The 22,046-nt window shown below is 67.2% G+C and overlaps 1 protein-coding gene across 3 annotated transcripts; it reads left to right on the top strand.

Annotated features, from left to right (window-relative positions):
* The first annotated feature begins 1,088 nt into the window (after window positions 1-1,088).
* Window positions 1,089-21,985, top strand: MICALL2 (MICAL like 2). Of its 3 annotated transcripts, none has more exons than XM_059897065.1 (17): window positions 1,089-1,414; window positions 9,608-9,656; window positions 11,926-12,067; window positions 12,873-13,030; window positions 13,702-13,814; window positions 14,035-14,808; window positions 16,407-16,675; window positions 17,323-17,407; window positions 18,262-18,416; window positions 18,850-19,014; window positions 19,574-19,638; window positions 19,725-19,848; window positions 19,963-20,056; window positions 20,166-20,239; window positions 20,808-20,922; window positions 21,376-21,422; window positions 21,775-21,985. In XM_059897065.1, exons 1-17 carry the CDS (start codon window positions 1,272-1,274, stop codon window positions 21,867-21,869), a joined length of 2,667 nt encoding a protein of 888 aa, XP_059753048.1. In that variant the 5' UTR covers window positions 1,089-1,271; the 3' UTR covers window positions 21,870-21,985. The 3 variants fall into 3 exon arrangements, with proteins under 3 accessions (XP_059753048.1, XP_059753049.1, XP_059753050.1); XM_059897066.1 differs by having other exon boundaries at window positions 19,749-19,848; XM_059897067.1 differs by having other exon boundaries at window positions 12,873-12,997.
* The last annotated feature ends 61 nt before the right edge of the window (window positions 21,986-22,046 follow it).

Below are 22,046 nucleotides of genomic sequence, written 5' to 3' on the forward strand. Positions count from 1 at the left end.
CCTCAGGGCAGGGCAGCATCCACAGCCAGCGACAGTCCCAGGTCACAGGGGCTCCCTGTCTAGCGCCTGCTTGCCCCCTGTGACGGGGAGCTCGCCACCACAGGGTCCAGCTGCAGGGAAGAGCTGGCTCTGGACTGGAAGACTGTCTCCGCTCCTGCAAGTGGGCGCAGAAGCCACCCTGCCCCTCTGCCAGGCCTATCTCAGGAAAACACCTTCCCTCCTGCCAGGCCCTGTCTGGACAAGCCCTGGGCCTGGGGCCGGGTGGGCGGGGCCACTTCACTTGTCTGGTGTCAGTGTTTCTGGCTGTCTGTCCCCATGCCCACAGACAGGTTTCCCCGAGAATGTGGAGGGGAGCAGCCCAATAACTGAGGTCCCCACAAGAGGTACTTTTCCTTAATGACTTGGGTCACAGATGCTCAAAGTGGAAAACTGGGAAACAGATCAGGACACCAAGACCCCCGAGGGGTCTCAGGCCCAAGGAGCAGCCCGTGCGCACAGGCCGCAGGCGGGGAGACTCCTGGAGGGAGTCGCCCCCCCCCCCGCCCCCCGCAGGGCCACCTCGGGCACCATGCCCCTTCCCCAGCCTCCGCTGCCTCTTCCGTGAATCCGGGAGATTCACATGCCCGCCGGCAAGAGAGGGCGGATGGGAAAATCCTTTCAAAGCCCAGAAATGCGACGGGCGTTCCTGCTTCGCTCCGGGCGGGGGTGGGGGCCACCAGCCGGCCTGCCCGGCTGCACCTCGGGCAGATCTGTTTCCCCTTCTGTAAAGTGGCCTTGACCGCACTGCTCCAGGAGGGTGGTGGCGGAGGCGTTGAAAAGAAAGACAGTCTCGAAGCCTCCCGCGGACCCCTGGGAGGGAGGGAGGCGAGTGGCGGGCGGGGCCTTGGGCGTGGTCTATAGGGGGCGGGGCCTGTTCGAGGCCGGAGCCTTGCCCCTGGCCTAGTGGGGCCGGGGCCGGTCCCGTCTCGGGGGCGGGGCCTTTCCGGGGCGGAGCCTGGCCGGGAGGAGTGGGACCTGATGGGGCGGGGCCTTGTGCGGCGGGGGCGTGGCCGGGAGGAGCGGCGCCTGGAAGGCGGGGCCTTGTGGTGGCGGAGGCGTGGCCTTGCCGGGGACAGGGGCTGGCGGGCTGAGTCCCGCCGCGCTCCCGCCGGCTCCTAGTCCTCCCGGCGCTCTGGGGCGGGCTCCTCGTCTGCCCCGGGCTCGGGCCGGGCCGCAGCCCCCGGGAGCGCTCTCGGAGCCCCGGCGCCGGCCGGGCGGACGCCGCTGCCCTCATGGCGGCCATCACAGCGCTGCAGCAGTGGTGCCGGCAGCAGTGCGAGGGCTACCGGGACGTGAGCATCACCAACATGACCACGTCGTTCCGCGACGGCCTGGCCTTCTGCGCCATCCTGCACCGCCACCGGCCCGACCTCATGTGAGTGCGCCCGCTCCCCGCGTGCCGGCCTCCGGCTGGGAAACTGAGGCCGGGCTGCTCGGACTGCGGACGGGGCAATGGGCCGCGGTCAGAACTCCCGGCCCAGGGCCTGGTGGGACGCTCTGGGGCCGAGCGGAGCCGGACCCTGCAGGCACGCCCGCCCCGTGGCCCCTGCAGCGCCTCAGTTTGCCCGACCACCAAGTGGAGCTGGGCCGGAGCCAGGACGTCCGGCCGCCCCCGCTGGCTTAGTCAGTCAGTCCGTGACTCAGGCCAGCGTCCTGGGCTCCGGCCACAGCCAGCCCTCCCCGTCGGTCTCCCTGGGAAAGGGCCGGCATAGCTGCCCTTCTGGGCCCTCTGAGACCCCCACTGTCCTGGGACCTACCTACCAGATCAGGGGGTGTGGGGCACTCGGGTCTTACTGTGTGGTACTGGCCGTCCCCCAGCCTGTTCCGGCACCTTTAGGAATGCAGCCCAGGGTCACTGTGGGGGAGGGGCCAATGCAGAGCAGGAAGCTTGAGACACCCAGCCCCCAGGTCCCCTTGGCCGGGCCTCCTTACCCTAGGGTGATGGGGCATAAGATGGGAGCCTTGGGAGGTGGGGAGGGGAGGGGGCTAGGTCGTCTCCCCCCAGGAGGGTCTAGGGGTCGAGGCTGGGAGGTTGGCCCAGCCTTGTTGCCAGATCTTGTCCCCGCCCTGGACCCGCTCCGTCTGTTATTCACTCAGCAAACGCTCTTTGGCTGTGACTGGGACCTGGCTTGCTGGGACAGCTCTGTGCTGTGAGGCCCTGGCCCCCCTGCCTCGTGAGAATTCACAATGAGTACAGCTGCCAGGGAGGGTGCCTGGGCTGGGCGGATGGAGGCTCAGGAAGGGTGTCCTTGGAAGACGCCTCCTGGAAAAAGCATGCTGTTTGTCAAATGTTAAAAGTGTTCTCCTGAGAAGTCATGGCTGGAACCAGGGGTGGGTGGAGCGTGTTTGCCAGGGAGGGCTCGGGCTGGGAGCAGCCAGAGGCAGCACCTTCTCAGTGCTGCCCTTGGGCCTCTTGCTGTACAGACGGGGAAACTGAGGCCCAGAGAGGAGACAGCCTTGTTCAGGACACAGAGCATGTCAGGCAGAACCAGGGCGGGCACATGGGGCTCCTTCCCTGCACCCAGATGTCCGCTGTACGCCCAGGGACTGTCCCCAAGCACCGCCCTCTATGGGGAAGCTAGTCTTAAGAAAGAGGCCTGCATGGATTTCCTCCTCCCCCTGGGGTTGTGAAACGCATCTGTGGGGCGGCGTGGGGAGCCCTCTCTGCTCGCTGCCCGCGGATTTGCCCTAGTTGCCCTCAGAGCCAGATGTCGGGGCAGCATGCGCTTCCACTCTGAACACCCGGAGCTGAGCTTTGATTGTGGGGGGCCGGGGCGCGGGGTCGTGGAGACTGGGAGACTGGGAGACGGACTGGCAGTGGAGCCTGGGCCAGGCAGGGTCCCCGGGAGGCTGGCTGGTGGCTGACCCCAGGGAGCCCGGACCGGGTCAGCGGGAGAAGTCCGCCGTTGGCGGGAAAGAGGGTGCCGCCCTCTGCCAGCCCAGCAACCTCAGGACGCCGCGTGGGAGTAAATGGAGATTTGGGGCCTTTCCGAGCCCTGGGAGCTTCCATCTGTTCCCAGCTGTGCTGGGGTTAGAGACCTCTGTGTGTGTGTGTGTGTGTGTGTGTGTGTGTGTGTGTGTGTGCGCGTGCACCTGTCCCAGCACGCACTGCCCGCGGGTGATCACAGGCGTGCACGTGTGGGTGTGTCCACATGCTGGCACAAGCTGGTGTCTTACAGCAGTTCACATAGCCATTACTGAGTGCCTGCTGTATACACAGCACTGTGTACTGTACCAGGTGGCCTTGGCCCCTGCCTCAGGGAGTGACGGTTTAGGTACAGAGCCAGACAGCAAACAGATAAATGAACAGAAGCTCAAGGCAGCTCCAGAGGGTGGTGAAGGCTGTGCACGGAGGACGCTGGGAGGAGGAGGAGGAGGCCGCACCCTCGCACACGGGAGTGAGTTATCTCACTTACTGCTGGCTTGGTCATTGGCCACCTGCCTCCACTGGACTTTCAGCTCCAGAGGGTGGGGATGTCTGTCTGCTTTGTTCACTGCTGTGTCCCCGGTGCCTGGACGACGTCTGGCACGTGACACGCGCTCAGTAGTTAACAGCACGCAGTCGGAGGTCAGTGGATGAGGGAGGTCCGCTTGGGGCCCAGCAAGTATGGCCGTTGCTGCCAGGTGAGGGCTCTGCAGGTGCCTGGGAGGAGGAGGCCACGGGGGCAGAGATGGAGGCACGTGGCCACAGACAGGGAAGGCCACCAGCGGCTGGGAGGGACAAGGAACAGAATCTCCCCCTGAGCTTCCGGAGGGAGCTTGGCCCTGCTGACACCTTGATGTCAGACTTCTGGTCTCCAGACTGGGAGGGACAGAATAAATGTCTGTTATTCTAAGGCGCCCAGTTTGCGGACAGTCGTTGAGGCAGCAGTGGAGAACCAGTCAGGCTCCCATACGTGGCGGGGCCCAGAAGGGGCTCCACAGGTACCGGCTGATCGAATCCCGTGCGTGTGGGCCCATGTGTGTCACGGGCCTGTGTCTGTGCCTTAAATACCCCTCCGCCACCTCTGGTCCCCGCGATGCCTCTGGGCAAGTTGGTGGCTGGGGGAGGGGTAGTCTCACCAAGAAGCCCTGAGCCACCCCACCGGCTCCCCGTGGTGCACGAAGGGGAGGAAACACGCAGGAACCTCGTGGGGTGGCCGTCCTCCCAGGGGAGCCCCCGAGCTCAGACTCGGTGACACTCACCCCCACCCTCCCCATCCTGTGAAGACCCTCCGGCAGCAGGAAAGTGGACATCCTGTCTCCCTGTCTCCCAGCTTTGCCACCAAGAAGTCCTTCCCTTTATCTCATCCCTGACCTTCCTGCTCCCGTGAGCCTGCTTCCTCCTGGCCCCCAGCGGAGGAGAGCAGCTGTGAAAGGAGGAGCCGGGCGCTGAGCCCGCCGGCTGGGGACTCCGGCCGCCTGGCTGTCCTCGCGCTGGCGCTGTCCACCGGGGTCTGCGAGTTCACCTGTGCCCTGCAGTGGCCGCCCCCTGGGGACACGGACAGCTGTGGGGGTCTCAGGCTCACCCAGAGATCCGCCCGGCCCATCCCCGCACCTGGCCGGCCACCGGGCCCACCCCATAGCTGAAGGTGCCCACCCCATAGCTGTAGGTGCCCACCCCATAGCTGAAGGTGCCCACCCCATAGCTGTAGGTGCCCACCCCATAGCTGTAGTTTTCGCAGGTGGGCCTGGAGGTGCCCGCCGCCCACAGGGTCTGTTTCCCCAGTGACGCCACATCCGCCCGCCGCCCGCCAGCCGAGGAGCGGCCAGGTGAGCGCAGGAACCGCTCAAAACAAACACACCCTTCCTGCCTCCGGGCTGTAAACCTGTGGGGCTGGAGTGTTCCTTCCCCTCTAGCCGGACCAGGAGGGACTGAAGCTCCAGGAGGCCGGGAGGGCGGGCGGAGGGGGGGCAGGCAAGACGCCAGGGCTGCAGCCCTTCCCAGAGGCAGGGGCTGGGCTTCCTTCTCCGGGGCCGTTGGGGCGGGAGGGGTGCTGGCGGCCGGCCCTCTGGGAGCCGCGGAGGGGTCGGGGGTCAGGGAGTGGGTTCTGTGTAAACTCGCCGGGCCTCCCCCGCTCCTCAGTCCCGTGGGGGGCGACCTGACCTTTCCCTGCAGCTCTTGGGCCCCGCCAGGCTGGGCCAGAAGTGGGGGCGGCTCCCTGGCTGCTCTTGGAGACGCACCGTCGTGGGGTGTCAGGAGACTCACCCCCGGAGGCCGGCACCCGGAAGCCGCTTCCTGGGCCGGAGCAGAGGGGGCTGGGCCCCGGGTCCGCGCCGGCCTCCCCTCCCACGCCGGCTTCGTGGTCAGCAGGAAGCCGCCTGGGGACAGCGGCCTCTGTTCTTGGCCTGGGGGCCTGCGGCTGAGAAGGGGCTCGGCCCGACGCCCCCCTGACTCCCCCTTAGGCCGCTGCAGGAGCCCCGGGCTGGCCCCTCCTGGCTGGGCCCTGGTCGGGGTCGGGGTCGGGGTCTGCGCCAGCCTGAGGAAGGCCTGCAGCAGGGGGGACCCGTTCTCCCCGTCCCGCCTCGGGCGCTTCCTCCGTCCACCCTCTCCCCTGGCCTCTTCCAGGGTGTCTGCCTTGGTGTCTCTGTCCCTGAACCCTGCCTCCCCGCCGCTTCTGCCCTGTGGGCTCTCCTGTCTCATCTCTGGGCACTTTGGTACCCATGTCTCCCTCCATCTGTATTTCAGCCTCTCTGTCTGTCTGTCTGTCTCTCACTCTCCCTCTCTGCTCCCCTTCCCGGTGGGATTAACTCCAGATGTGCTGGGGATGCCCGGAAAAAAGGCTGGGCCTCTGTCATCTGCCCCCGCACCCCACTCCGCCCCCAGTCCCAGCGCCCACCCCTGTGCCGTTGCATTTAGTTCCAGGAAATAAACAGCGTGAGGTCAGCTCTCCAGGAATTTGGAAGGGGGTACACATTCCCAAGAGCCCCTGAGGCGTTGGGGGCAGGAGGAGGTCAGCAGCCCTGGTCAGCTGTGGCCGGCGGGAAGCAGGCCGGGAGGGGCCGTGCGTGCCTCGGGCTCTCTCAGCCAGGCCCGGCGCCGGCCAGGGCAGGGCACGGCACACAGACCCAGTGAGCTCATTCATTAGGCCGGTGCTGAAAGAGTAAACAAGTGCCACCGAAGGCCCCTCACTCAGCAAGCACTGGACAAACTAACTCATCAGCACCGTTCACAGAGTGCCAGCTGTGTGCCTGGCCCCAGGCAGGTACCTTGGAGTCATATCAGAACATACCTGATTTTTATTTTTTTATTTTTATTTTTGGCCATACCAAGCGGCTTGTGGGATCTTAGTTCCCCGACCAGGGATCGAACCTGTGCCCCCTGCAGTGGAAGCGCGGAGTTCTAACCACTGGACCACTGGGAATTTCCAGAACATCCCCGATTTTAAATACAGGAGTTCACCTAAAAAAATGATCTACCTGGGGAGGGTGCCCTCGGTCCCCACCCGCCGGTGCGCAGGTTCTCGGATGAAGATGCTGATGCAGTTTGATCCTGCAAGGCCTTAAACGCAAGCCGGCCGCCTCCCTGAGGCCAGCCCAAGGTATCAGCCCGTGAGGCCTGCTGATCAAGGTCCTGCAAATGGGCAGCTGAGACCACAGAAAGGAGCCGTCCACCCGTTCCGTCCAGGAGCCCAGGGCGGGTGTCAGCAGGGCTGGTTCCTTCTGGGGCCTCCGCTCTGGGTGTGCAGATGCTGTCTGCTCCCCAGGCCTCCTCCTCGTCCTCCCTCTCTGCACATCTCTGCGTCCAAATTTCCCCTGTTTGTGAGGACACCAGTCATTTTGGATTAGGGCCCCCAGTGGCCCACTTTAACTTGATTCTGTAAAGTCCCTGTTTCCAAATAAGGTCACGTCCTGAGGTCGTGGGGGTTAGGACTCCATCGGGCCTCTTTTGGGGGACAATTCAGCCCATCCCACCAGGGGTTCGCCTGCTGGCAGAAACCTGGTCCCGTTGGACTTCCTGACGGGGACGGGCGGGCCTCTCCTTGGCGCTCTCTGAAGGGATTTGCGAGGCAGTTCTGACCCCTCGCCCGTCTTTGCCAGCCCGCTGGCCTCAGAGCTCCGGCCCCGCAGCTCTCAGGGACCCAGTTGATGCTGGCGGAACCCCCTGCTGAGGGGACGTGAGCTCAGGCCTCGGGAGATGGGCAGGGGCACTCTGGGCACGGGCAGCAGCGTGAGCCAAGGCCCTGGGGTGCTTGGAGGGAGCTCAGTCTGGGAGGGGCGTGGTAGTCATGGGACTGGCCAGGGTGGTCCGGCCCAGCCGTGGAGGCTTGTGGGTCCAGGGAGGCAGCTTGGCTTTGGTGCTGAGGGTGGTGGTCCTTGAACTTGAGTGGAAGGGCAATTCTGCACCCTCTGGCCAGCATGCCTTTGACTCTGCTCAGGGGGGCTGGCACCGCGTCGTGGGTGCCCTGATTTACGCTGAGCTCTGAGACCCTCACTCTGGGTCTGCAGGCAGAGAGGGCGCTGGGGGCAGCTGGCTGCCCCAGATCGCAAGACGGAGCCGTTGGAGCCCCCCAGGGGGACCGAGGCCAATGCAGGGGGCAGAGGGCTTCCTTCTCCTTCTTGTTTGGAGACAAAACAGACCTTGTTATCCTGCCCTCCAGCACCGGGCATCTTGCTGAGGACACGGCCGTTTCGGTCAGTGACCCTGGGCAGGTCTGGAGAAGAGATTGAGCTTTCAAAGGGGTGGTGGGGGGAGGGAGGGAGAGGCGCTCCCAAGACCCCAGTCGCTGAGGATGGAGGGGCCTGCATGGCTGAGAGCCCCCGGGGTGGCGGACGGAGCCCGGCCACTCCACGTGCCGTGGACATCGCTGGGTGTCGGGCTGCCACGCCCACCCTCCCACTCCTCCGGCCATTTGTCCCCCACAGACAGGTCTGTCCGCCGTCCTGTCCTGGGCACAAAGCACCCTCTGTTCTCCTGGGGTGGTCTCACATCTGGAACATGTTACCTGGGAGGTGGTCCAGGCGGAAACTGGGAGGCTTCCCGAAGAGCCGGGCAGGTTGATGAACGGCAGCTGGAGGCCGATGGGGCCCCTGAGGCGGGAGGTGGGCCAACCGCAGCCCCTGTCCTCCTCCCACCCCCGAAGTGTGGCCCAGGGCCAGCCGCTGCCCCAGCCTCAGTTTCCTCATCTGTGTAATAGGCCTCCCGGGGATGTCACAGGGTCAGGGAGGTGGGGTCAGTGCACGGTCAGGTCTGGGAGCCAGGCCATCCTAGGCCAGGTGGCCGCAGGGTCTCCCCTGCCCCCTCTGTCTGCCACCTGCCCGACCTTGAGCCAACGCCCTCAAATTCACCATGAGAAGCTGTGGTCACCCTCTTAGACGGGGACCCTGAGGCCCCAGGAGAAGAGGGGGGCCCGCCCGGGTCAGACAGCACGGCCGGGATGAGTCGGGATGGGGCCCCCCTGCCCTGCCCCCAGCTCTCTCCTGTGCCACGAGGCTTCGGGAACAAGCCAGTTGACCTCAGAGTGGCAAGGCTGCCGCCCAGCACACGGACAGACAGACAGATCTGTATTTAACCAGCCCTCCCGAAGGCGTTGGGCCGCGTGGCCGAACGTCCCGTGCTGGGCCGGCCGCCTGCTGGGGTCTGGCTGTGTTTTCCGGTCGGAGCTCCCTCCCAGGTGTGCTGTGCCGGGCGTGTGTGTGGAGTGCCGGGCCCGGCCTGGAGCTGGCGCTGGGCTTCTCCTCCTTTCGGAACGATCGCTGTGCTCCTGGCCTCTCCGGGGAGGCCTACCATTCTGGCCGGGCCTGGGGCCCCTGCACCCCTATGGTCAAGTGTGTGTGGGAGGCAGCGGGGGCTCTAATATTCTCAGCCTTGAGGGTCTGCCCCCTCGGGAGGACGGCTGGGCACCTGGTGGGTGCGTTCGAACCCCAAACACCTGGACGCTGGGGCCGAGGCCCTGCTCTGGTCCTGCTTTCCCGCTGTGTGACCTCAGGCAAGTCACGGAGCCTCTCTGTGCCACATCGCCTCATCTGTGAGAGGCGGGCATTGATGGCGTCTGCAGGTGCGAGTTGATATTTTTAAAGAGCTGAGAACAGCTGCGCTCATGGGAGGCGCTGGGTAAATAAAGCAAATGGTGGGAACCGGGAGGTGGAACGAGGGCCCGGCTTGCCCTGACCAGTGGGCAGCGTGGAGCTCCGCCCACAGGAGCCCTTCAACCCCAGGACATCGGCCTCCCGTGACCCACCAGGCCCGTGAGCTGCCCAGGGGGAAGCAGCCCACCCTGAGCTGGGCCCTGGCTGGGCCGCCCGCTCGGCCACCCAGGGCCTGCTTCCAGCTACACCTAACTGGGCGGTGCGGAGGTGGGGCTCAGCCTCTGCAGGGCGAGGGGTGGAGTCTGCAGCTGGGGGCCCGTGTGGGCCGTTGGGCCCCAGGTCACGGGAGGTGCTGGACGGCATCCCCGGGCCCAGGGCAGGGCCAGAACCTGAGGCCTGGTGCCCAGCCCTCCTCTTGGTCGCTGTGTGACCTCGCTCCTTCACTGCCCCACCCCTGGCCTCGGTTTCCCCCTTTGGGCAAGATGACCTTTGAGGCCCTTGTGGCCCCTCCCTTTTTGGACCCTGAGCTACTTTGAACACTTGTGTTTTAATTTTCCAGAAACTTCGATGCCCTCAGGAAGGAAAACATTTACGAGAACAACAAACTGGTGAGTGCCTTCTCAGCCCGGTTTGCGCCGTCCCCAGCCCGTGTCCCAGGGACCCGAGTGGGCACAGCCTCCCACGGGGTAGCCGCGGAGTCACTGCTGCCCACAGGTGGGCAGGGGGAGGCCGGGCACTCGCCGCCGGGCTCTACAGCCTGTCCCGAGCTGGGCAACCGCAGCTCCCCAGAATAGCCCCTGATCTCGTAGCCAGGCCTCCTGGTCCCTCTTTTTCTTGGTGGGGAGGGGAGGGGAGGGGAGGGCCGGACCCTCCTTCCCACCCAAGGCAGAGCAGGGTCAGAGGTGGCTCTGTGGGGCAGGGCCCCCAGGTGGGTCCGGGGATGGACCCGCTCTCAGGCTGGCTGGGTTCACGTCCTGCCCAGCCATCCTGCTGTGGGACCCCACCCCGTGCCGGCCAGCCTCAGCTTCCCTGCTGCAAAATGAGCTCCGTGACCCCACGGGGCTGATGCCCAGAAACTTGGCCCGTGTCCTCTGCGCTTCCGTTGTGGCCCCTGCCGGGGTGCAGCCGCGAGCAGGACGCCCGCCCCCGTCAGGTCTGCGAGTCTGGGGGCAGCACCCCCGGTGCTGGCGATTGGAATTTAAATTTAACTTAACTGAGATGAAAGAAAATGACACATTCAGTTCCTCAGCTGCACTGGCCACGTTTCAGGCACTCACTAGCCACACGTGGATGGCTGAGAGTAGGATGTGTCCACCGTGACAGGGTCGTCGGGCCACGCTGACCACAGATAGCGTGCGGGCGGGAACGGGAGCCGCAGGGAAGAGGTGGGGTGGGGGCGTGGTGAGGGGCAGGGACGCTGGGCGAAGACGAAGGAGAGGGGGCTGCAGGGGTGAAGGCTCTGGGGCTGGAGGGCACCAAGCTTGTGGGAAGCAGCAAGGGGGGTGCGGCGGGAACAGAGGGACGGGTGGGCGGCGGGGAGGCTGGGACAGAGAGGAGGCTGGGGTGTGGGGGGACTTGGCTTCTTCTCTGAAGGCTGCTGCGCGACAGGAGCTGCTCGCTTCCGCAGGCTCTGTGCAGACAGCAGGGCGGGGTTAGGGGGCCGGCGCTGGCAGCCGGAGTGGCCAGCTTCTGGGTATATTGGGTTGGCCGAAAAGTTCGTTCAGGTTTTACTATAAGATCCTACGGAAAAACCCAAACGAACTTTTTGGCCAAGTCAATATTTTGAAGGAGTCAGAGGCAATAGGAGGCCTTTGTTCCTAGTGTGGCGGGGTGGTCACTGCTGGAGCCTGCGGGTCTGGGAGCCCAGGGGCCTCGTCTTAGATGCACAAAGATTGAGGTGGGGGTCGTGGTAGTTTAGGGGAGGGCTAGAGTGTGAAGGCAGGAGCCCCGCTGGGCTGGCAGGGCAGGGGAAGGGAGGGAGGAGAGGGAGAGGAAGCAGGGAGGGAGGGGAGAGGAGGGAGGGAAGGAGGGAGGGGAGAGGAGGGAGGGAAGGAGGGAGGGGAGAGGAGGGAGGGAAGGAGGGAGGGGAGAGGAGGGAGGGGAGGGGAGGGAAGGGAGGGAGGGCAGGGGAGGGAGGGGACAGGGGAGGGAGGGGAGGGAGGGGAGGGAGGGAGGGAGGGGATGGGGAGGAAGGGGAGGGAGGGGAGAGGAGGGGAGGGAGGGGAGGGAGGGCAGGGGAGGAAGGGGATGGGGGAGGGAGGGAGGGGAGGAGCCCCCACCGGCTACTGCAGAGTCAGGGCAGAGGAAGCAACTGTGGCGGGGGCGGGGAAGAAGCAGCAGCAGAGATCTGCGTCCCCCAGGGCGGGGAGCCCACCCCCGCCCAGTGAGTGTCCCTTGCCCGGCTTTGTCTCCTAGGACACAGGTGTTCCCCCTGGCCTGGGGAAGGCTCCTCCCATGGAGAAAGCTGCCCCCTGACCTGTAAGGTCGGTGCTGGCCAGGGGCGTACAGATTTAGGGGTGTGGGGGCTGTTGAGGGGGTCTCCACGGTGACCTGGGGCTGAAGTCCCAGAGCAAATAGCCCGAGCTGGGCAGGGCCCCCTCAGGACCGGGCCATGGCCTCAGCTGCTGTTACCGAGGACCCGCCGGGACGGGCCCCAGAGCTCCTTCGGTCCTGTGACTGGGCTGTGCTCTCCGTGGTACAGACGGGTAAACCGAGGCCGGGGAGGCCGTGCAGGCTGATTGAGTCCAGACCTTTCCGGGCTGCAAGCGGCTCTGTCGCCTCGGGCCCCTCCCGCCTTCCCTCCGGGGGGAGCTGGCGGCCTGGCCGAGGCGGGGGAGGGGCCTCCCAGCCCCCCCACTGACCGCCCCCCCACCCCAGGCCTTCCGTGTGGCTGAGGAGCAGCTCGGCATCCCGGCCTTGCTGGACGCCGAGGACATGGTGGCCCTGAAGGTGCCCGACCGGCTGAGCGTCCTGACCTACGTGTCCCAGTACTACAACTACTTCCACGGGCGCTCCCCCAGTGAGTGCCCGCAGGGCCCTCCCTCTCGGGTCCTCGCCCGGCCCCCCAGCCCGCAGCCAGCACCGCCGTGGGTGCTGCCACCTCCTCCACGTCCTGCTGCAAGTGACGAGCCGGGTCCAGGCCCCCAGGCCTCCCATTGCCCCTGCTGGAGCCGGCTCAGCCGTCCCCCTCCCTGTCCACCGGGCGACACACCCAGCTCCGCGCCTTTCCCTCCCTGGGCCTGGGTTTGCCCGTCTGCACGCCTGGGATCTGTGCGCACAGCTCTTGCCTCGGGCGGCGTGGCTGGCCTGTGTGGGCTCCCAGGCCCTGCTGCAGAGGCCCCCACGTGGTGCTGGGGGTCAGCTGGCCCTGGCAGGGTGGCTGAGGGCAGGCCGGGCAGGGGAGGGGCCGGCCTGGGTTCATCATTCCAGCCACTTGGTGCACCAGCAGCTCAGCACCAGCCCCCCGCCCCGCCCCGCCTCACCCGGGCTTAGAAATCCCCGGAATCGCTCTGGGCGCACGGCCAGCCTGCCTTAGAGCCCTACTTGGTGGAGAAACAGAAAGTCCCTTTTTCCTGACCTCAGATCGGGCTCTCGGAGGGGAGGGGAGGAGCGTGGGGGAGGCCAGGCCCCTGCTGGGAATGGATGCTCGCTGGGGCTACCCCTCCCCGGCCCCCAGAGAGCAGGGGCCGCCCATCCCCACCCCCCGCTCTAGGTCTCGGGCTGGGCACTGGCACCCCCAGGGAACCCGGACCAGGGGTGGCCCCAGAGTCTTTCAGAGCCAGCATGTGGGGCCGGGGCCCCTGACCCTGTATGTCTCGTGCCAGTTGGGGGCATGGCCGGCGTGAAGAGGCCCCTGTCGGACGCCAGTGAGGAACCCTCTGGAAAGAAGGCCCCGTCCCAACCTGCCAGGCCCTCGGCCACCCCAGCCCGGGGGCAGCCGCTGTCTCCGGTCAGCACAAACCCCACTGTCCAGCGGAAGGCTGTAAGCGCCCTGGCCCGCCCTCCCTCTGGTTCTTGGGTTTTCCACCAGCTTCCACTGAGTGAGGCTCTTGGGCCTGAGTGTGTCCCTCACCCACAGTGCCCAGGGTGGGGTGGGATCCCCTCGGGTCCCAGACACGGCCTCAGCTGCCCCCTGGACTGGCTCCCCGAGTGGTGGTCGGGATATGATCCCCGTTGTACAGACTGGTAAACCGAGGCCAGGGAGGCCCCAAAGGCCAAGTAGGGCCCCGAGCGGGTGTCTTGCCTAGGCCGTCCCCCCACCCCGTAGGGCCAGGAGAGCATGTGGGCATGTCCTTCACTCCCAGGCCAGCCCTGCAAAGTGAGGTAGGCTTGCCCCACTTTTCAGAGGTGGAGACAGGACAGGGTGATGACTTGGGGCGGGGCACTGGGGATTGGGTAGGATTTCTGCACCTTGGGGTGGGAATAGGAGGTGCCAGAATCTGCCTCCTGGCCCCCGGAGACCCCCAAAGTCAGCCCCCAGCCCGCTCCCCTTGGGCCAGGCTGGAGACCCTGAACGCAGAGTCCGGCGGCCTGGGCACGAGCCTTCTCCGGGACCTCCGCTCTCCGGTCTGTACAGTGGGATCTTCTGGCCGCTGACGGGGTGGCTGTGAGGAGGGAAGGTGGGGCAGGCCCGTCAATGGCTTCCCCCCCCAGGGCCAGGCTGCAGGTGGCTCTGTCAGCAGCACCTGTGGCGTCTGTGGGCAGCACGTGCACCTTGTGCAGCGGCACTTGGCAGATGGGAAGCTGTACCACCGGAGCTGCTTCAGGTGGGCCCGTGTGCGTGTGTGCGCGAGTGTGCACCCGTGTGCGTGCCGGTGGGACGAGCGGCCCGGATGAGGGCCCTGGGGGAGCCTGGGAGAAGAGGTGTTTGCTGAGTGAGCCGCCACCCGCACGAGGGGACCCGGGATCCACGTGTGCCTGCTCTGGGGAGGCGCGAGTGAACGCGCCTGTGGCTGGAGCCCCCTCCGGTTTCCCCGCCCACCGCAGGTGTAAGCAGTGCTCCAACACGCTGCACTCGGGGGCCTACAAGGCCACGGCAGAGCCCGGCGTCTTCGTCTGCTCCGGCCACCACCCTGAAACCGCCTCTGCCGGCCCCACGTTGCCGGGCTTGACCTCCAGGCGGCCTGGAGCCATGTCCATGGACCCCAAGACCCCTGGCTCCCCGAAGAAGGCCCAGGAGGCGAGCGGGCAGAGAGACGCAGGGCCAAAGGCCAGGCCGCCGGCGTGGGGGCCCGCGGCGGGCAGCTTGACTGCCAAAGGTTCCCCTCCAGCTGCAGCTGACCCTCCGGCCACCGCCTGCTCCCACGTCCACGCGGGGAGCCCAGCCGGGGCCAGGCTCTCGGTGGGCCCCGTGGGTGGCAAGGCCAGCACTCACGTGACCAACAGCTCTCCGACGGGGTGGTCGTCGCCGGCAGGCAGCCCTCGTTCCGCCGTGACCCCGAGTGCCCGGGACTCTCGCCCGGCCACACCACAAGGCCGGGTAACCCCCCGAGGGGCAGCCCCTCAGACCAAGCTCAGTTCAAGGCCAGCGTCTCCGGTCCCAGCGAGCGCCCCGGCCTGGACCCCATCGTCCTCCAGGACGCAGCAGGCCCGGGAGAGGTTCTTCCAGACGCCTGGCGCCGGCCCCGGCCCCGGCCCGGCTGGCAGGGCCCCGGCTGCCGCGGACGCTCCTTGCAGGGATGGCAGCAGGGAGCAGGCGTTGAGTTTCCTCCGGAAGGCGCTCCCCGAGCTGGGGGCGGCTGGCGCTCAGGCACCCGGCAGGTGGGTGGAGGAGGAGGGGCAGGGGCTGCGGCCCCAGGAGGCCCGCGGGGCTGGGGCGGCCGGGGAGGGCTTCTGGGCTCTGGCCCTGCGGGGCTGTGTGACGGCGGGGCTGCATGTCCCCTGCCTCAGTTTCCCCGTCTGGGAAATGTGGCGACGTAGACGAGGGAGCAGAGTGCCAGGTGGCCGGCAGGACGGGGACACGGCTGTACACTGTAGAGCCGGTCTGACGTGCTTGGGGGCACGGGTGCAGTGACGCTGCCGCCCGGGGCCTGGCAGCACCCAGTCCTACGTGAGGACACATTTCACAGATGAGGAAACTGAGGCCGGGGGTGGTCCGAGCGTTGGCTGGTCTGACCCGAGCGGGGCTGCCCAGGGCCTCGTGCCTTCTGCACAATGGACACGGAGCAGCCGGGGTGACGGGGTGAAGGAGGGTCGCCGTGCTGCTGCCCTGGGGCTGCTGGACACAGCACCGAGCCTGGGTGGCTGGAACAGCGGACGTTATTCCTTCACAGAGCTGGAGGCCCAAAGTCGGAACTCCAGGTGTGGGCAGGGCCACTCCCTCCGCAGGCTCGCGGGGGCTCCCTCTGCCTCCTCCAGCTCCGGGGGGCGCCCGCCGCCCTCGACTCGTGTCTCCTCTGTCTTCACGGCCTCCTCTCTGTGCGTCTGTCCTCTCCTTTTCGCGCTTGTTTTCGGTGTCAGGGCCTCCGTAGTCCAGGATGACCTCGTCCTAACTTGATTTTACCTGCCAAGAGCCTGCTTCCAAGTCAGGTCACACCCTGAGCTTCCGGGGGGCGGGGATCTGGGGGGACACCGCTTGCCCCACTATAGTCACCCAGCAAGTCTCCACACCATGCTGGCGACGGCTGTGCCCACTGCCTCGTGCTGCCTCTCCTGTGGGGGGCCTTCCCCGCTTGGAGCTGCTCACCCCCGCTGGGCCAGCTGGTGGTGCCAGGGGCTCCCAGGGAGGGCACGGGGTGGGGAGAGCGGGCCCGCCTGCCGCCTCAGCGCTGAGCGGTGTCCGAGGCTGTCGGGGGTGAGGGTGTGTAAGGGCTCTCCCGGGAGTGCTCCCTGGGGCGCACCTGGCCCGGCTCCTCCTGGGAGTCCAGCCTGGGATGGGGGAGGAGCAGGGGGAGAGGACCTGGTCGCATAAGGGGCCCGGGGCACACGGAGGAGCTTCCCTGGCTTGCGGGGGTGCCCGGGGACCCTGCCGACGGCCTTACTTCCTGCACGTGTGCACGTGGGGGGGGATGCAGGGTGGCCGCGTACGGGCCTCCTGGATGTGGCTCAGGATGGAGCTCGGCCTCCACGCTGAAGGCCCAGCTGCTCCTGAGCGGGCGGGTGGGTGGAGGAGGGAGGCACCGGGGGGCAGACCCCACGGCAGCGCCCTAGGCGCGGTGCGTCTGGGGGTGTGTTAATGTCAGCTGATGCCGGGGTTGAACAGGAGGGTGACGTCTGCCTACGGCCCGCCTCATCCCTCGGGAGGGGAGGGTGGGCACTGGGGAGCAGCTGCCAGGGGAGGCCGAGGGGCTTCTGCCTGGGGGTCGTGGCGGGGGGCTTCCGGATGCACCCATGCCCGACACCTGCGCCCTCACCCACAGGCCCTCCCTCGCCACCAGCCCTGCTCCCGGTTCCCATCCCAGATCCGAAGGGCCAGGAGCAAGTCCATCAGCCAAGCGGTCCCAGTCGGTGTCTCTGCAGGCCCTTAGCCCCGCTGAGAAGACCGCGCCGCCGGCCCCCCTGAGCGTGGGCAGCACCTCGCGGGTGTCCGCGCCGCCCCAGGCGGGCAGGAAAGGCTCGGCTGCACCCTCAGGGGCCGTCGGGGCGGGCGCTGGCTCCAGGCTGAAGCCGGAGGCCCCGCGGGCCAAGGGTAAGGGCCCCCACGTCATGGGTGGAGCTGGGGTCACCGCGCCCAGGCTGTCGCCGTGTGTCGCGGCCGCTCTGCTCCTGGCCTGTGGTTCTGCCGCGGTTTGCTGTTGCACAGTCTGGCTCCCGGGGTCCGGCCTGGGGATCCGTCACCCTGTGTCACCATCACCCGCCTGCCGGACGCCGCGTGGCCCAGTCCCTGCAGCGCCGCTGTCCCCTGGTGACAGCGCCCGGCGGGCAGCCACGCTGCTCTCCCGCTTTGCCGCACTCTGGGGGGTCTCCCCGCTCCTGTGGGGTTGGCCGCCGCTGTCCGCGTGCGTCTGTCATCACTGCCCTGTCCTGGCGACGGTGGCCCTGTGCTCTGAAGGCCCTGAAGCCCCCCTGACTGCCCTGGCCTTGGGCTCTGGGCTGTTTTGGACACTTTCTGCGGAACTGCAGGGTTGGTCCCTTCTGGGTGCTGGGCTGTCTCTTAGGGGCACCCGTGGTATCACTGAGCTGGCTCAGAGCACGCACCACGCGAAGCATTCTTCCCACTCCATCCCGAGAGCCAGGCCGGCCGCAGGGGTACCTGAGGGTGGGGTGGCAGCAGGAAGAAGGGGTGGGGGGGGTGCAGCCTTTCCCAGCAGACCACCCCCCCTCACCCCCACCCAGGCCCGAGTGCCAGCCCCCAGGAGGACGGGCCGGCAGGATGGAGGGCCCGCCTGAAGCCCGTGGAGAAGAAGAGCCCCGCTGAGAGGTGAGGGGTGGGTGGGCTGGGGGCGCTGGACCTATGCCCGTGCCGTGGGTTTGTGCGCACAGGAGCCTGTGTCCGGGGCACGCACAGGGCCTGGCATACAGTAGGCGCTTCACACGTGCCTGCAGGTGAATGACAGCACACACACACACCGGGAGGATGTGAACTGACATCCACAGCAGGGCTCTGTGCACGTCTCACCGTGCGTGTCAGCTGTAGAAGCAGAAACCAGCTCGTGCCAGCCTGAGTGACACAGGCCAAGTGCCCTCGGGTAGCTGGACTTGGAAGGTCAGGGAGGGTCCATCAGGACCCTCGGTATCCTCGCTCTGAACCAGTCTGGAGGCCCTGGGGAATGAGGGCACGTTCGCTGGTGTGCGCCCACCAGGCCTGACCCTGGTGCTGGGCTGGGACCCCCGTTCACTATGGGGAGGGGGCGGCCCCCCCAGAAAGCTCAGTTAGGATGGAGAGGGAGAGAAGGCCACTGCAGCCTTCCGTGGATGAGGTCACAGCCGCTGGGGTCACACAGGAGACTGAGCCCATGTTGGTCCGGGTCCGCTGTGCGTGGCAGCTGCCCCGTGTGCCCCGCGGGGGTCCGTCACACATGCTCGGGGTCCCAGGTAGGGGTGGGGCCGGTGCCCATGTGTGCATCGGCTGTGGGTACCTGAACACATGCTCACACCTGTGACGTAGGTGCACCTGTCCACATGCACCTGTGCTCCAGGAGGGGGGAGAGTCGGGGACGCGAGCCCGAGGGGCACCGCGAGGCCCCGCTTCGGGCCGGCTTGCTCCCCCAGGCTTGTCTGCACAGGGCTGCTGGACAGCCTCCCGGCCCCACCGACCTCTTGCCTCCCATTCAGGGCTCTGGAGCTGAAGGAGCCTCAGGTCCTGGGAGAGCCGAGGGCGGGTGACGCACCCCAGAAGGTCTCTGGGAGCTCCCAGGGGGGTGTCCACATCACCCTGACCCCTGTGCGAGTGGACAGGACACCAGGCCCGGCCGGGACCAGCCTCCTAGGTAATGCCAGACAAAAGCCCCCCCCGGCTGTCCCCAGCCAGGCAACCCGGGTCTAGGTGGTCCCCTCCTTGGGGGCAGTGGCCCTGCTTGGCCCGGGGAGCTGGTGGTTCTGGCGGGTGTGTGTGTGTGTGTGTGTAATGCGCGTGTGCATGCCTGTGCACGTGCGTGACTGTGCGTGTCTGTTCTTAGCACTCAGCCGTCCTTGCACAGGTCACCAACCCACTGGGCTCGTTTCCCCGTGTGCTGTTGGGGGTCAGGATTCTGCCCCTTCCCCCTCCCGTGGACGTGACCCCTCCCGTCAGGCAGGACGTGGCTGTGAGGGCTGACTCCCGTGTTGGTGCCCCTCTGGGGGGGCCCAGCTCAGGGAAGCGGTGGGGGGAGGGCGCCGGGCCTGCTGACCTGACATGTGACTCTGTCCCCCACCCGTGGGCAGCTGCATCCCCCTCCCCGTTGCAATCCCCATCCCGCCGCAGGAAGCTGGCGGTCCCTGCCAGCCTGGATGTTTCTGGCAACTGGCTTCAGCCGGAGCCCTTGGGGAAGGAAGCCCCTGCCTGGAGCCAGAAGAAGGAGGAGAAAGCCCCTCCCCAGGGCAAACCAGGTCAGCCCAGGGACGCCGCCTGGTTCCTGCTTGGGGTGCAGATGAAGGGGGCTCCTCTAGGAGGATGTGCCCGGCGGGGGTTTGGAGGATGTATAGGAGCCCACAGAGCCTAGAATGGAGGGAAGACGAGCCTGGGGGCCAGCAGCCTCGCGCACCTGGAGGAGGCGGGGCGGGGGAGGGAGGCCCGGAGGGGGCCTCACCTGCCTCCTGGTGCCTGAGTCCGCAGACGCTCGGTGACGATGGAGCGTTTGCTCCTGGCAGCTGGTGGGAAGGGTGGCCGGGGTGCTGGCAGCGTGTCCGATGCTGCTGACCTGGAGGAGGGCAGGGGCTCGGGTGGGCACGGGGACTTCGGGGACGGGGCCTGGGTCTGTCCGTGAGCTCTCGCCCTTTGGACACCAGCCGGGGCTGCCCAGGGGCCTGCTGGGTGCAGCAGGGAAGCCGGGGTGTAGGGGGTGTCCCGGGAGGATGGGGCTGGGTGGGGGGTCAGGCCCCCTTCCAGACCACGCCTGGGTCACGTTGGGCCCGGTGCCTGAAGAGGTCTGTCCTGCCCCTTCTCCAGGGAGGCCCTCGGGCCCAGCCGGCATCCCTGTTCCGCCTGGCGAGTCAGTGCCTTCCCCGGTCAGGGTGAGTAGGCTAGGGTGCAGGTGGGTGAGGGGCTCAGCCCCGGGGGGCCCCCCGCCCCCACCCCCTCACCACGTCCTCATCCCCAGCTGCACCCTGACTACGTGCCCCAGGAGGAGATCCAGCGGCAGGTGCAGGACATCGAGAAGCAGCTGGACGCCCTGGAGCTCCGGGGCGTGGAGCTGGAGAAGCGCCTGCGTGCGGCCGAGGAGGGTGAGCCCCGGGCCGACCCCCTCCCCAACCCCCTCCGCCAGCTCGACCCTGGGCCCCGGCCCCGCCCCCGCGCAGGCCCCGCCCGCCCCGCGCCCAGCCAGCGCCTCTCCGCAGACGCCGCCGCGGAGGACGCCCTCATGGTGGACTGGTTCCGGCTCATCCACGAGAAGCAGCTGCTGCTGAGGCTGGAGTCCGAGCTGATGTACAAGTGCGTGGTCCCCCCGAGGCCTCCCGGAAAGCCCTCCTCTCCGCACGGGCCTGTCTGGTGCGGGGAGGCCAGTGGCCGGGCCGGGCTCACATCCGTGTCACCTCGGCAGGGCCAGGGACCAGCGCCTGGAGGAACAGCAGCTGGACATCGAGGGGGAGCTGCGCCGGCTGATGGCCAAGCCGGGTGCGTCCCCCGCGCCCAGCGTGGAGCCCAGGCCGGCGGGGGTGGGAGGGGGTGGGAGGGGGTCTCAGTCCCAGGAGGTGGGTATGGGTGTGGGCTTTCCAAGGCCCTCTCATGGCTGGCTGCCAGGAGGAGGCGATCATGGCACACTCTCTCTCGAGCTGCAGTGGAGTTCCAGCTCCTCCCCTTCCTGGCTGTGTGTCCTTGGCTGAGTCACTCAACCTCTCTGTGCTTGGGTTTCATCCCTGGAAAGTGGGGGCAGTTCTAGTGCCACCTCCTTCAGCTGTTGTGAGGACTGAGTTAATGTGTGCAGGGGGCGGGTAGTGAGTGCCCAGTCTCTGATACGGCTGGTCGTTTGCGCACTCATTCACTCATTCATTCATTCATTCATCCACTCACTTATTCATACGTCCACTTATTCATTCAACCGGCGTTGCCAAGAGCCCACCATAGGCCCCAAGACCCCACCCCCTCCTCCAGTGGAGGAGCCTGACCCTTGGGGAGTGGGGTCACTGTGTCCCTGACCAGGGTGGAGACAGCAGGGCTCCGGCTGATCCAGCTGTCCCTGCAGAGGGTCTGAAGTCCCCCCAGGACCGGCAGCGGGAGCAGGACCTGCTGAGCCAGTACGTGAACACCGTCAACGACCGCAGTGACATCATCGACTTCCTGGATGAGGACCGGCTCAGGTGAGGGCGGGGCCCAGGGGAGGGTAGAGCCCAGGGGAGGGCAGGGCCTTGGGGCCCAGTGAGGGTGGAGCCCAGGGGAGGGGGGCCCAGGTTCTCACCTCGCGCTCAGAACCTCCCCCTCCCGATCATGATCATCGGGAGGAGGAGACCCGCCAGGTGCGTCGTGCAGGTGAGGCCGAGGGCAGGCCCTGCCAGGCAGCCTGTCTTCGAGCTTCTCCCCCATGAGGCCTCTTGTGCACCCAGGCCCCTCCTGTCCCCAGGTCACTGCTGAGGGGCTGGGCCCCGAGGGGGCAGGCACCTGCCCTGGGAGGGGAGAGGGTGGTGCCAGGGTGTGGCTTACAGGCAGGTGAGAGGGCAGGTGCCCCTGGTGTTGGGTGGGCTCAGGGCCCTGGTGTGACGACGGCCCAGGCGGTCCCACCGCGGGCGTGGTCCTCACAGCCCGTTCTGTTTCAGGGAGCAGGAGGAGGACGAGATGCTGCAGAACATGATCCGGAAGCTGGGTGACTGGGTGGCGTGGGAGGTCGGGGCTGGGCTGGACCCAGGGGGAGTTGGGCCTCCTGTAGGAGTGGGTGCTGGGACCCACATGGCAGACTCACCCTAAGGGAGTGAGTTCCCCATCGCTTGAGGGATCCAAGAAGCACGGATGGCCCTGTGGTCAGGGTGAGGGGAGTGCTTTGCCCTCCAGCCGTGCCCAGCCCAGTGGACACTCTAAGGGCAGGTGCACGGTGGTTCCCCAGGGGAGGGCAGCCGGTTGGGCTCTGCTGGGGCCCGGGAGGCTCTGCGGGTGGCAGGGAAGGCCGCAGGGCACTGGCCATCAGGTGGGCGAGTGACCCCTCTGTGTCTGTCCCCCAGACCTGCAGAGGAGTGGTGGGGACCAGAGGAAGAAGCCCAGGTTCCGCTTGTCCAATATCTGGTCCCCGAAGAGCAGAAGCAGGACCCCCGAGTAGCTGCCTGGCGGGGCTCCAGACCTTCACCCGCGGGTGGGGAAGGAATGTGGGCGGCGGGAGCTGCACCGCCCTCTCTGTGGGGTCTGGGCAGCCTCAATAAAGAAACTGACCATGTGGCCTGGGTTCCCTGTCCTGTGTGGTCACGCGCTCCTGGGCAGCCCAGGGGTCTTGGCCACG

This window comes from Balaenoptera ricei, chromosome 15 (genome assembly GCF_028023285.1).
Source record: "Balaenoptera ricei isolate mBalRic1 chromosome 15, mBalRic1.hap2, whole genome shotgun sequence".
In the NCBI taxonomy this organism is placed as follows: Eukaryota; Metazoa; Chordata; class Mammalia; order Artiodactyla; family Balaenopteridae; genus Balaenoptera; species Balaenoptera ricei.